At 39.9% G+C, this 14,695-nt stretch overlaps 1 protein-coding gene and 1 pseudogene across 1 annotated transcript; one reads left to right on the forward strand and one right to left on the reverse strand.

Annotated features, from left to right (window-relative positions):
* The window catches only part of LOC141363751 (uncharacterized), a 118,989-nt pseudogene that overhangs the window by 21,314 nt on the left and 82,980 nt on the right, over positions 1–14,695 (forward strand).
* On the reverse strand, positions 376–2,678 carry slc18a3b (solute carrier family 18 member 3b). The gene has a single exon (XM_055177093.2). The coding sequence runs from the start codon at positions 2,203–2,205 to the stop codon at positions 652–654; it is 1,554 nt and encodes a 517-aa protein (XP_055033068.1). The 5' UTR covers positions 2,206–2,678; the 3' UTR covers positions 376–651.

Here is a 14,695-nt window from a genome sequence, read left to right on the forward strand (position 1 = left end):
ATTTTTACAATACTCTCGAGTAAATGCTGGTTAATAAACCGCCATATGCATCACTCAGTATGAAGAACTGTACATTTTGTTTGGCTTAGTATAATCTTTTTGTCTGTGAAGTGAAGACTTAAACTTTTTAACAACCAAACCTTTTAGGCAAAATGCTTTGCTTCTTTATTTAAGATGTGTTATTATAGAAATGCATTTAAATGACCTTGGATTTGCTAAATTGAAAAGGTTGCGATTACCTGTGTCGTTTTATAGTCGAAACCCCGTTCAATATAGATTCATTGTACTTCTCTTTACTTCTTTTGTGCAAAACTACGACAACGCACCAAAATGTTCAAGTTCACACTGAGAATAAAAATGGTGTAGAAACATGCCTTTGTTCCATATTGGTTTTATTTCAATTTCGTGCGTTTATATCACGCATTTTAGCCTACTCAATCTGTTCATATTTTCTACACACTATATGCGAAAGTGTCGCTCACATCCAAACGAGATATTTTATATGTCAATCACAGAATGTTTAGCAGTTACATTTCATGAGGTCAGGGAAGGGGGTTAATATTGCACAACAGAAGCTGAATGTGTAGTCTGTGAATGTCCAACGAATCACTAAATGAAAAAAAAAGGTGTGTACTCTCTGTATCCTGGTAGTTAAATGTACTCTGGTTCGGACGAGTCTTCCTCTGAATAAGATTTGGAGCGCTCAGAGATTCCGTTCTTTTCCACGGGACGCGCGTTACTAGTCGTGGTGCACAAACCTTTCCGCTTGAGTTTGCGCTCTTCCATTTGAATAGTGTCATAAAGTCCGGTGGGTCCTTCCTCCAGCAGCACATTTCTCTCCGACTGAGACGGCTTCATCTGGCACACGTGCCGAAGCAAAAGCAATGCCGGCGCGTAAAGCAGGTTAACTAAGCCCATACCAAGGTTTAACTGAACAAAGCCCAGGTTGTGTACAATCTGACCTGCAACCACCGGGCCCATAGCGTAAGCGACAGAGTATGAGATGTCTGCGATTGCATAAACGCTTCCATACACTGACACATGACGCACATCCACCAAGAAGGCCAGAGTCGGCAAAAGCGCCGTGTCAACTAGAGCGATGCCGAAGCAAATGCCGCACAGGGGGAAGATTAACTGGGAGAAGTTTCTGCAGGCTGGCACTGTGCATGAACTCGCTCCTATGATGAGCATACCGAGAGCGCCATAGAACCACTGCAAATTCGGATACTTTGCCGCCAAACGGACGGTGATGTAAACCCCCAACACATGGGGGAGAAAAGCGGGCAACCAGACGAGCCCCATCTCCCACTTACTGGCGTTCATGGTCCTCTCCATCCAGTTAGCTATGGTGGGCTCGAGAAAAGCCAGAGGAATGTTACAGACGGTCAGGGCACCCGCGACCACAGCGATATACGGGTCAATCATGAGCCGGCAAATTGGGGTCCCGACAGGCATATTCTCTCGCGTCCTGTTCGAAAAAGGTTTGATCACGGTCAAAAGCAAAATTCCGTCTGCCAAGCAAACAGAGGCAAGAACTATGAACGGGACCCGTTTACCCGCGAATTCGTACAGGACGGCGCCGAACGGAGGTGCCACGAGACTGCCGAACGAGATGAAGGCGAGCGCGATGCCGAGCGCGCGACTCCTCTCCGCTTCCTCCGTGTATTTGTCCGCTATCATCGCGATTCCAGACGTGTCGGCAAACGCCGAGCCGAGACCCTGCAGGCTGCGAGCCACGAAGAGAGTCCCGTAGTTCTCGGCAAACGCAAATATACACGTAGACACGAACATCACCAAAAGGCCGATCAGCAGAGGAATATCGTATCCAACTCGGTCAATGAAAGTTCCAGATATGGGGTTCACCATGAGTTGCAAGAGGGCTTTGGATGCGAATAAAACTCCTATCTGCACATCTAGATCTCCCCTGTTGCTTGTCCCGTGGTTTGCCCTGTCCGATGTAGAGTTGGCATGGAAGTGCGCCGCGCGCGCGTCTTCTAAATCTGTGAGATAATCGGGAATGATGGGAACGATCACCATGTAAAGCATGTTATCCAGCAGAAGTGCGATGCACACGATCACCAGAATAACGCGTCTCTGTCGCTTGGGCTCGCGCATTGCAATGCCAAGCTGGTTACTTTTTTCGCCCATTTCAGACAACTTAAATGCAGCCGATTTAGTCAAGCCAGCGGACCCGTCAGACTCCATGACGCTTAAACTCCCCTTTAGCCCAAGACACCTGCTGTCTACAGCTCATCCACAGCAGTTCATAGCTGTTGCGCGCTGCACGTTTTACTCACAAACTTTTCTCTCAGATGGTTTGGTGCCGCGCGTGGTCTGTGTTAGAAGTAATAATGCACTAGTCTTTCTCTTTACAAGCAAAACCATCAGTTTTACATTCTGAATTTGAATGTCTAATGAATCCAACATACGTTCGTGTAGAGACTGCGCTTTTGTCAGTCACCAATTGTTCAACAGGAATAGTAGATTGGCCATCTGCACAAACGAACAAATATGTCAATACCCTTTCCTTCTTATTTATTCCTTCATCTCGTTTTCTCTCCAAGAGTCGTCTACTCCTTAGTTTGCAGTCAGTCTGAAGAAAACTGCACGTTTATTGACCAATTAGAGACGCGAAAGTCTAACCTAAACAAAAATAATTCCGAATGATTACAAACTAAAATTGCACGTGTAACCCAGAAGGGTGTATATATATATATATATATATTTTTATAAATGTATATATTTTTATACAGCACCCTTGTGGGTTTAGAAAGGAGAGTTTATGTAAGCTTCGGGTAGCTTACAATGATTGTATGAGGATCTTGCTAAAACCAAGGTGAAGCAGTGGTTTAAAGCATTGGTTTAACTTTTTTTTTTTTTTACTAATGGACCCTAATCTAGAAAAATGACCTTTGAATTAATAAACATATTAGCGCTTAAGCTTTTATCTCACAGCGACATCTAGTGGTGGTTTCGCAGAGAGACGGTTCGGTTCAGATTTCACTCGTTTGGTGATACAGACACTATGAACTCGTGCAAATTCAGGTTTCTTGAATTCCTTTTCCCCCGATTCATTTGTAGGCTATTAACCCAAAGCAACCGTGAAAACGTGTTTCGTTAACAGAGATTTGAGAGTTTTATGGTGTTTTTTTGTTTATTTATCTGCATTTTGATGCTCCTTCATGTTCTCAATGTTATTAGTACATGCATTGTTAGTCGTCTTCCAGACCACAATGGAAATAAGCCTATGGGCTTTTTTGTGTTTTTATCCTTTTGAACTTGTTGTTGTTCTATAAAGTATTCAATGGATGCAACCTCCACATGTCGCATTTGTAGGCTGCATACTTCATAAAGACCATGCCTGTAGTCAGCTATGAGACCACCGAGGACCGGACCTCGGTAATTTTTTCAAAATAAAATGTGATTTTTTCTGAATGAATAGAATTAGTAAACGACTCATATTGGCATCCGCATATATAATTAAGTTTGAACAGTTTAATGTTTTGCGTAAAATGACGGAGTCTCGAAATTGAGGTGACTGGAATAAGTTTAAGTTGAAGCGCTGAATTAACTGGAAAAAAATTAAAGCTTAAACTAAATTAAAAACTTAAACATAATTCATATAAATAATATTAAATAAACGTAAGTATTATAGGCCTAGAAAAAAGTAAATTACAAAATTCTGACAAAAACAGACAAAATTTGACAAAAACATAACTTAATATCTACAAAAATAAATACACCGAATAAACAGAAGCACAGCATCTAAAAGTTTACAACTCTTTTAATGGTAAGTTGTGGCCCTGCTTTTTTTATAATGGGAGCTATTATATTGTGTGGAAAAATATAATTCAGATTTTTATAATGCTACACTGCAGTCTCATATAATAAGGAGAGAAAAAGGAAAAAGAAAACTGTTGCTTTGTAATGATTAACAATGAAACAAATGATATTTTATGTGTCTCTGCTCAGCATATTGATCTCCTTTCGGCATTGATGCTGCTTTGTTTGTCATTCTCTGCGCTGTCTTTGGTCCTGAATGACTTTTTAATGTCTCTGCTGCCCATCTGACTCCTCACCTGCTCTTTGTTCCCTGTTCTGACTGGACTCCCCCATATAGCCAACTATCCTCGTCTCTCTGCCCTCCTGGAGTTGTTAGCCCGTTGTTCAATTTTATTAAAGGGACACCATGAAACTTTTGGCCACTAGGGGGTGCTAGACACGTATTTTTCACTTCTAGCGCCCCTAGAGCCCACAAGCGCCGCAGCACTGTCGCAAAGGAAAGGAACTGGCCAACCTTAAAACTAAACTAAAAACTAAACATTTAAAATGCTAAACGATCAACATTTTGAGACAACAGGGAGAAACGCAGTCATGTTACAACTTTCTGATGAGGAACTCGTCGTGGCAGAAGCCATTTCTCAATCTGAAGGTTGCAGCCTCCGGATGTCGTATTTCTAATACGTCATCAAGACTGTCTTATTTCACAATATTAACAATTACAAAGTTGACTATTATACTTAGTTAATCGTAAATTGTTGCAGTATGCTTATGACTTGCGAATGTAATGCTCAGTTTACCTTAATAAACCAGGCTTGATGACGTGTGCAGCCTGCATATTTGACCTCCGGAGGCTGCAGCCTTCCAATTCAGAAACGACCAGACGTATTTCCTTGCCTTTTTCCAAACAAATATTGTTGCATCCTCTCTCTCTCCCTCGCCACCAGGATTTTCCGCAATGGCGCTCGTTATTCCTCTTTTTTGTGTGAAAATCGCTCCAAATCCAAGTAAACCGATGCGTTTAGGTCTGCCGCTTTGTAATACGTCACGCGAGTGACAGCGGAACGCAGCAAATGAGGAAGAGAGAAGAGAGAAACGCTCGGATCTGATTGGTGAATGAATAGGGTTTGGTTTTACACTGTGAGCAAGTTTGAGTGCTATAGCATCCTGGATTGTAATGTAAATATCATAGACACAGTAAAAAGAAAGGTAAATACGTGAACACAGCATCTGAATACAGGGAACTATATGCAATATAATCGCCGTAATTTATAAAGAACATCGCATTTATGTATGAATCAACAGTTTATATAAAAAATTGCCTTAAAGGGGAATCGAACCCGGGTCGCCCGTGTCATAGGTCCGTGACACTAAAGACTGTGCCACAGAGTCACATAATAGAAACTGCTCTCTACACTCCTTAAGTAGCCTCCAGCAAAATTCACGTTAAAAACAAATTGTGTGGAGGAAGTGACGTATGCCGTAAAGCAGTCGAATTTTGTAGTTTTTTTTGTGCTCTGGTTACTACCACAAACCCTAAGTTTTAAAATACGAGTAAAAGTGATACAGACCCCGTCAGGCTATGGTAGACATGTCATTCAACCTATTTAAAGTCGATGTACTATCAAAAGAGTCTTGAAAATGTATTATGAAGGTTGAAAAATTACATGGTATCACTTTAATAATGTCTGATTTATCTATGCAGTTCGCTTTGAGAATGATGGTGACAGTGACATTACTAGCTCATGTGAGTTGCATTTAAGAAACAAATGTTTAAAACTTTGCAGGCTGAAACATCAAGGAAACGCCCACCAGGCCTTCATGTAGGCCAGCTGTTTTTTTATTTGTGCGCCATTCGCCTGAGATTAGGTAGCCTAGTTGCAGTCATTGGATGAATTCAGTTATACAGGTTATAAACGCAATCGTTACTTCAGAGTATATGACTGAATTTAGCTCTCCAATTTGGGTGGCACAGTGGCTCAGTGGGTAGCACTGTTGCCTCACAGCAAGAAGGTCCCTGGTTTGAGCCCTGGCAGGTGGCCTTTCTGTGTGGAGTTTCTGCATGTTCTCCCTGTGTAAGTGTGGGTTTACTCCGGGTATATAATAAAACTTGTGTGTATGGAAGAAGAATCTCTCCAATTTAATTTATGTATTTTTGGAGGGCATGCCCCCCTTTGCCCCCCATGGCATCAGGCCCTCCGTTTGAGAAACAGCCCAAGTGTTTATAATATCATCTCACCCGGACCAGTGTGGCGGCACTGCGTTTTTTATTAAAAGCACACTAACGTTTAGATTTCAGTAATTGTGAAAACTCACACATGTTTATGTTTATCGTGGTCAGGGGCGGAGAGGGGGGTGGCTTCTGGGGCTCAGAAATAGGAGCTGAGAAATATAACTTCAAGAAGCAGGTAAGCAAATGTACTGCTAGTGAGGTCAAAAGTGTTATAGTAGAAAAATAGCAGAGGTTTACCAGAGTAAATAAAAAATACTGCTACATGAAAAGAAGTTTAAAGAATGTTAAAGAATAAAAGGGAAATGTAATAAATTAGTAAATTAGGAGGAACTTTGATCTGAAACTAGAGCAGCCCAGATTAATACTTTGTGAGAAACATTAATTCTCTTCTACTGTAACAAAATAGGCTTCAAGATAAGTGATGCTGTTTATTTCAAATTCCTAATATACCTTTCATAGGTAACTTCATAGTTATGTGATTACAGCAAATATATTTGATGTATTTTTGGATAAGAGAAGTTAAAGTGTCACTGTCAGAATTAGTTATGTTACAGTTTCAAAATGATTATACAGACAACACTTAGCTTAGCAATGGACCATGTCTTAAAACCCTTAGATTTTGGCTAAGCTCCCAATGTCTACAATGTCTGGCTGCTGATTGTTATTTATGAAAAGCCACTAGATGGCAATATCTTACTGTTGCATTATTTTGAGAATTTATATTATGCTCATTTCATTGAACTTAATTTTCCTATTGTTCATGTACTGTTCAACAATTCAAGTTTGTACTGTCAGGTTACTTTTGAAACATATGTTTAAAATGACGCTTTTCTGAAAAATGGCATCAATCCCCCCACTCTCCCCCTCTTTTTCAAGTGTACTAAGGTACTACTGAAGTAGAATTATGTTTTTAAATATTTGATTTGCAGTGTATAACTTTTACACTATTAATTAGCACAAAAATGTCCTTGCTGGTATTTAGGTATATTTTTAGTACATTCAAGTATACTTTATTTTTACCTTGTAAGTGAATTAGACTTAGCTTCCACTTTTTGGCAGGCTTTCAATAAGTTTTTGGTCACTTTTGGTTTGAAAACTTGTGTCCATTCATTCTGTAAAGTATTGATGTGCACATTAATCCCAAAGGTGTTTGATGGGGTAGAGGTCAGGGCTCTGTACTGTCCAATCAAGTTGTTTCACACAAAACTTGTCTTAATGGACCTTGCTTTGTGCACTATAGGGCACAGTCATGCTGAAATATCACCAAACCTTTCAATAAATGGAATAAAGATTGTCCTTCACAGGAAGTATAAGTGGCCTAAACCTTGAAAAACAGCCCCATACCATTATCCCTCCTCCACCAAACTTCATAGCTGCCACAATACAGTCAGGCAGGTCACCCATCTGACTGTCAAAAAGAGAAGTGTGATTTCTCCCTCCACAAAACATGTTTATAGTCCAGTGGTGGTGAGCCACTCCATCTGACGCTTGGCATTAGACTCGGTGATGTGAGCCTTGCATGCAGCTGCTCAGCCACGGAAACCCATTCCATGAATCTCCTGCTTACATTAATGCCAGTGGAGGTTAGGAAGCCATCGGCATAAACAGAGCCCTGGCAATTTTTACCCTTAACACTGAAGTATAGTTCTTTTTTTTTTAGGTGAACGCTGGGGTTCACATACAGTGGCGAGACGCAATTTTCATCATCAGATTTGGAAACCCTGTATACATCATATGCGTAGGTCGTTCATGCGGCTACAAGAGAATGTATTATGTAGCACAGGAGATGCATTGCAATCTGTCACAATGTGCATGCGTCAAACGTCTGCGTGCCGTGCACGTACGAGTCAAATAAACTATGCTTTGCAATGCTGTTCACCAGGGGCGTCACTAGGCTCATTTTAGGGGGGCTTCAGCCCCCCTAAAATTCTGTCCAGCCCCCCTAAAAAAAATATTTGATTCATTAATTTGTGATCGCTTCAGTCCCCTATAAAAAACTCTTTAGAGAAGGCGGCATGCTGCGTCAAGTTTCGGCTCCTCCCCTGATCTGAGTCAGCATGGATTTAGCGCGTTTTTCAATCCGCAGGGGGGCCGAGCAGAGCGAACATCAGTAGTACAGGGCGGACTGGGAATCTTGACCTGGCGGCTGTTCTAACCTGCCGTGCAGTCAGCTCAGGTTGACATGTGAAATAATATGACATGAATGAATGACGGACCTACGAGTCAGTCAGTCGCGGTGAGAAAATACCACCACATGACCAAACGGCGGCAACCCACTGCTTTTTGGCTTTATCTAACAAATATGCAGCGCAAAGGAGACGCAGAGAGAGACAGACGCAGCGAGATGCTGCAAAATCACAGAAATATTCACCAAGAAGGGAGCAGGTCAGTCAAGTTACAAGTAAAAGCACACATCTATATTGCTTATTAACGTTACAGGTTTTTAAGTCAGGTGCTGGCATGATGCATTGCTTTACAGTTGTTGTACTGAACGCATCAGGCAGATCATTTCATGCAGCGAAATACCAGGTTATTGTGAAGTGTATCCTTTTATAAAACTATTTTTTGTTTGTTTGGAAAAACTGGATCAAACGTGCAAATCGAGCTTTTAATGGGCAATTCACCTTTTATTTGCAGTAAAATAACTTTTTTAAAATCTAACAATATAAGTAAAGTATAGCTTATTAAATATGTTTGTTTCATTTCATTTAAAATATTAATATTTCAACATTTGAACTCCTTCCTTTTAAAAAGTGTAAGGCACCTGTGTATTTGTCTTTGGCATTGTGTATTCCTAGTAAGTTTTTGAGGGTTCAATGTGATATTTTTAATATTAGCTTGGCTTGGTTTACCTTTCTTAACATTTTAAACAATACTAAAACGTATCAACAAGTAAAAGAAAATAAAACAACAAGTAAAAGAAAAAAGTTTTGATTAAACTATATCAGAAAGTAGTAAGTACCCATCCAGATAGTTTTATCCATTGTGGTAGCCCTTGCTTATAAAAAGGTTGGAGACCCCTGACCTACAGTATAGACATAGGGGCCGTTTCCCAAACAGGGCTTAAGTCTAGTTCAAGACTAAAATGCCTGTTTGAGTTTTAGTTCTTAACTAAAAGTAGCTTGCACTAACATATCTTAAAATACATCAGTCACATTGTTTTGTCTCAAGATGCACACCTGTAATATTTTTGTGCTTGTAAAAACTACATAAACATCCTAATATAACTAAGGCCTTGTCCTGGCTTAATCTAAACCCTGTCCTGAAAACCACATCATAATGCATCTTGACAACTCAGTATTAAGGTAGATCACTTGTTGGTCATTCCCCTTTTCTATATTTTAGATCTGTATAATTCCCAGATTAACACAGTGGCTATCAACTAATAATATTAACCTATAAGATTAGCAAATCCGGTTTATGTTTACATGTATGTTAACACACACATTTATCTTATTTTCTGGTTAAAAGTTTATTTTGTCAAAAAAATCCTTGGCTAAGGTTTCTATGTGAGCATAGAAATGCAAACAGTAAAATGATGTGTTTGTACTGGAAATGTGTATGCACAGTGAATAATGAATCTGGAAGTCTTCATTGTAAAAAAATCTCCATTCCCAAATGAAAATTTTCTAGTCCCATATATGACACACAGGGAATACAATGGAATAGTGGATTGCAATAAGGTTAGTAGTATACAACCTAATAGTTAAATAATTTTTTTTAATCATACCCTTACTGGGGGCTGAGCCCCCCTAAAATGAAAATCCTAGAATCGCCCCTGCTGTTCACGTAAAAAAACGACTATATTCCGGGCTTTAGCAGTGGCTGTTGTCCCTAAAAGCTTCAAATTTCCAATAATCCCAATTAAATATGTGACATTATTCACAAACCGTCTTATTGCAGTACCACGCTTGAAGTCACTAAGTTCTTCAGAATGACCCAATTTGTTTCACAAATGTTTGTAAATGGACACTGCATGACTAGGGCTGTGTCCAAAAGCTGCCTTCGGAGGCAGCGTTCTAAGGTATCAAGGCACATTCTTATCCAATGTTTTGGTCTTACTGTCTCCTGAGATACCTTCATCAGGTCGATTTTTGAAGGAAGCATAGATGTTTCATTCACTACATTCAATGTCCCACAAGTTTTTAAAAATACACTTGCATTTCTAGCAAGAAATTAGTAGCTATTGTAGTACTGTAAGGTGATGCCAAACCCTGACAAAAGGTATTTGGAAGACCAGCAGCAAATGGCTGAATCCACAGGGAACCATTTTCTAATTCCTGTTGAATTATCATCTGAAACCTCTCTCAAAGAATTCACATCTACCCCCCAAGGTGTGAGGACAGAAGACCCTACCACACTTTCTCGTCGCCAACTGTATATGGAATGCTACATTCTACATGCACAAAGAATCTGAAACTGGTCTTGTTTGGTGTCGTATCATATGAAGTGTTTTTATGTATGTGGTACATTGGGTTTATTAATATGACAACGAGATTCAAATTATTCACAACTCCTACCTTAGACATGTTAACCCAGTGGTTCTTAAACTTTTTCCGCGTGCGGCCCCCCTTGTGTACGGTGCAATCCTTCGCGGCCCCCCCAAAGAAAATTTATGACAAAAAACTGTTCTAATATTTAACATTTTAATTAAACAAAACATATTAAGTTATACAAAATAGTGCTGTTGGTTAGTAGCCTTATTTTTTTAGGTTTAATTACACAGAATTCATGATAAATTAATGTATTTTATAAAATGCCATAAAACTTGGGCCCCCCCGGCACCATCTCGCGGCCCCCCTGGGGGCCCCGGACCCCAGTTTGAGAACCACTGTATGTATATTAGGCAACACCCCTGGGTTTACAAGAACCAATCAATATATCATAATCACAATGCTTTGTTCTCTGGAAATTTAAGGAAAATGGTAAAAGATTCAGGTGGGATTTTCTATATCTAGAAATGCACCCCCATTAAGCTGTATCTTTGATATTGCATCATGTATTTTTTTTTGTTGAGGAATCTGTAACCAGATCTTCATCTACCAGGTATGCAATGGTTTTTCGTTTGATTGTTTCGTATTTGAATTGGAATGTAAATTGGCTTCTGAATAATGTTTTCCTATACCTGGTTAATAAATTGTTTCGTTTGCATTCATTCTAATTTGCTCTGTTTTAATGACTCTTCTAAGTTACTTTAAAGTATTATGATATCCTTTGTTAGCACATATCTTTGATCGGGGTTAATTCATGTTAATTAGATTGTCTCTTAACTATGTTGATGTGCAGCCTTATGGACTATCAGAGTGAAAGTCTTAATATCCATTTTATAATGAGGTTATTCTATAGTCATATGATTTAACTACAGGCAGCTAGAAGGAGCTAAGCTAACCCTCTGATTATAAGTCTATTGTAAAACGGCGGTAGCGGCTACATGGGTACCTTTAAACGAGAGCACGTGAGCATGTAGCAGTATCGTTAAATTGCTTTAGTCATTAACCTCTAGTTATTGTACGGTCAGATGAATTATTTAACCTTAACTAAGTTGTTTTGTGATCGCATTTGAATTGGCGATTTTAGAGAGCTACATGATCGCTGGATCATCATTGTTAAATTGCTTTAGCTAGTTACAACCTCTAGTACGATCGAGTTTGTGTTCAGAACCCACACAACGGCCGGTGTGGACAGATACAACATTGGTAATCGAATGAATGTGTTCAAACAGAATGATCAAACGTTTATCCAAATTCTACAATTACATCAAGTTGATTCAGAATGACGTACAACACTGTTTATATCTTGTGGAGTCCGATATTAAGTTCACATGGCAAAGTATTGTTTGATCTGTCAACATACCTGTGATCTTTGTGTATTACCCGTGCCTGGACTTCGTTTATGATTGTTTGCTGCCTGCCTTTGATCCTTGCCTGCATATTTGACTCTGTAACTGGATTATCTTTGATGTACATGTCCCTTAATAAAGCTGCATTTGGATCTGAAGCACTTCTCATGTATATGACACTCAGATATTCGATAAGTTATCACAGAGGCGCTCTCTTTATATATTTCAAACAGAATTCTTTTATGCTGCCTAAGAAGTCTGCCCGAATGTGTTTCCCTGAGATGCCTTCATGCACAAATGCTGCCTCAGAAGTTAGCGGACGTGCACACCAAAGCGTTTACGCCGTCGGCTGGGGTATGTTTTCAATGGAAGTGTGGCGCTTTTTAAAAAAGCCAGCAGCTGGCATTTATTTTCCATGCTAAATGCAGACGCTTGCCAATTTTTCTGCGCTTAGGACTGAGCGTAGAAAAATGTTCAACTTTGGGTGAAAAGCTCAGCTCATCAATGTAACTCTCACTCAGCAGTCCAATCACCGTGAAGGAGGGGTGGGACAAATATCACAACAACCAACCGGCGCATCGTTCAGCGACTGATAAACAAAGCAGAAGCAGGGTGTGCAAACCCCTTTCTGCCTCATGAGGCAGTGAGGCAACAAATCAGCTACCTAACATCGTAAAAAGTTGGATCAAGTATTTTTCACTTAAACATTTACCAATTGAAGTATTTTCTTTAAGTTGATTCCAAATTTTCACATTTTACAGTGTAAGCTTTCGGATGCAGCCTAGGTGTGGCTCCCCGAGAGTAGCCGGTTCGAGGCTCACGGCCGGCGGGTTGTGACTGTGGATCCCTTGAGCAAGACAACTTACCCTCATTGCTCCCTCGGCGCTGGGATAGCTGCCCACTGCTTCGAGTGTTTGTGTGTGTTCACTACTCACTGGGATGGATTAAATGCAGAGGTCACATTTCAAAAATGCGTTGCATACTTGACAAGCTTGTCACTTTCAACAATAAGTAAATTACATTAGTTAACAATAAACAATACTTTAACAGCATTTATGAATCTTTCTTAAGGTATCGGAATTAATACATTTCTTAAAATAAAAAAGGCTGCCATTGTATAATGACGTAACAGGAACAGTGACCAATGCTATTTGTAATAACTAACATTGTTAAAAATATGTTCCTTGTTAGCTAATGCATTAATCAATGTTAACCCATAAAACCTCATTTCCTTAACTTCCTTTTGTTCACAGTGTTTTCCAGATTAAAACCTGATTATATTTACATTTAGTCATTTAGCAGACACTTTTGCCCAAAGTGACTTACAAATGACTTACAAATAGAAGCAATTATAGCAACACAAGAACAGCAAATACATAAGTGCACTGGAAATAGTCTCATCAAGTCCAACAAAGTATACATAGCCAAGGGTTGTTTAGATTTTTTTAAGAAGGATGTACAGATAGAGATCAAGAAAAAAGGTAAAGAGAAAGATAGTAAGTTCTATATTAGGAAGTGAGGTAATGGCGAAAGAGATGGATTTTTAGCCGATTCTTAAAGACAGCTACAGAGTCAGTATATCATGTCGCGGCCGGCAGATCATTCCACAGTTGTGGAACAGCTCCTGAGAAGGTACGCGCTAGTGTTTTATTCCCTTCTTGAGATTGCACCACAAGCAGTCGCTCGATGATAGAGCGCAGGGATGCTGACCCAGTGGTGGTTTAAAAGGCTAGGAGCAGAGCTTTAAAGCCAGTGTAACTTGACAAAAAGAGGACTGACATATATATATATATGTGTGTGTGTGTGTGTGTGTGTGTGTGTGTGTGTTTGTACCTGGTAATTATCACGTTATGGGGACCAATTGTGCCCACAAAGATAGGAATACCAGTATTTTTGTGACCTTATGGGGACATTTTGATGTCCCCATGAGGAAACATGCTTATAAATCAAACAAATTGATGTTTCTTGAAAATTTGAAGTAGCAGAAGGGTTTTGTGATGGTTGGGGTTAGGGAATGGGGCGGGTAAGGGGAATAGAATATACAGTTTGTCCTAAAACACAAACAAACCAACGATCAACTTTTAAGCTCTTTTTTTGTCATAAATCTTTTTATACCATGTAGTTCAGACAGACAAGAGTTGAACGGGTTTTTTATGAGATCCGCGACAAGACCGAACCTTGATGGAACAAAATATTAAATCCTCTAATGGTGTGTTTGTCCAGCTGTGTCATAAATCTGTTTCTGTGTAAACTGAATTGAGTTGAGAGTAATGTGATGTGAATTAAGATCACAGTCATTATGTGATGTACAACGGGCACAGAGATCTCAAGTGTGTGGCCATTGTTGGCAATGGAAGTAAAAGTGTTTTATTCAGCTTTTGTTCAACTTAGATGAATGTTGGGCAACCTTTCCCAGCCTGCAGAGAATAATGAAACGGTGAGAAACTACCCACTCGTCTGCCCACGTAGGCAAGCAATCAAGACAGCAAAGTCATTGAGGGATTTTGTTTGAAAGGATGATGAGGTTAGGACTCTACAAGTGAACCTGAGGCCTAGCAATTGAACCGGATGACACCAGGAGCCCATCCACACGGAGACGCGTTTAGCTGTAAAAAATTTGTATCATGTCGCTGTTGTGTCCAGACAAATCTGCCGTTCTGGGAGCCTGAAGCAATATTTTTTTTAACTAACCAGGTCCTAGAGTGGATAAATCTAAACAGGACACCCTTGCGTGTACAGCCAATACGTATATTTTGAGATACGATGATGTCATCACCCCACGTCTCGACCCTAGTCAGACAACAACAACGGCCGACTATATGCTTGTGTTTGTGATCCAGAAG

Source organism: Misgurnus anguillicaudatus, chromosome 4 (assembly GCF_027580225.2).
Source record: "Misgurnus anguillicaudatus chromosome 4, ASM2758022v2, whole genome shotgun sequence".
In the NCBI taxonomy this organism is placed as follows: domain Eukaryota; kingdom Metazoa; phylum Chordata; class Actinopteri; order Cypriniformes; family Cobitidae; genus Misgurnus; species Misgurnus anguillicaudatus.

Excerpts from the sequence above, each read along its gene's own strand:
- slc18a3b (XM_055177093.2), bottom strand. The coding sequence starts at position 2,205 with ATGGAGTCTGACGGGTCCGCTGGCTTGACTAAATCGGCTGCATTTAAG.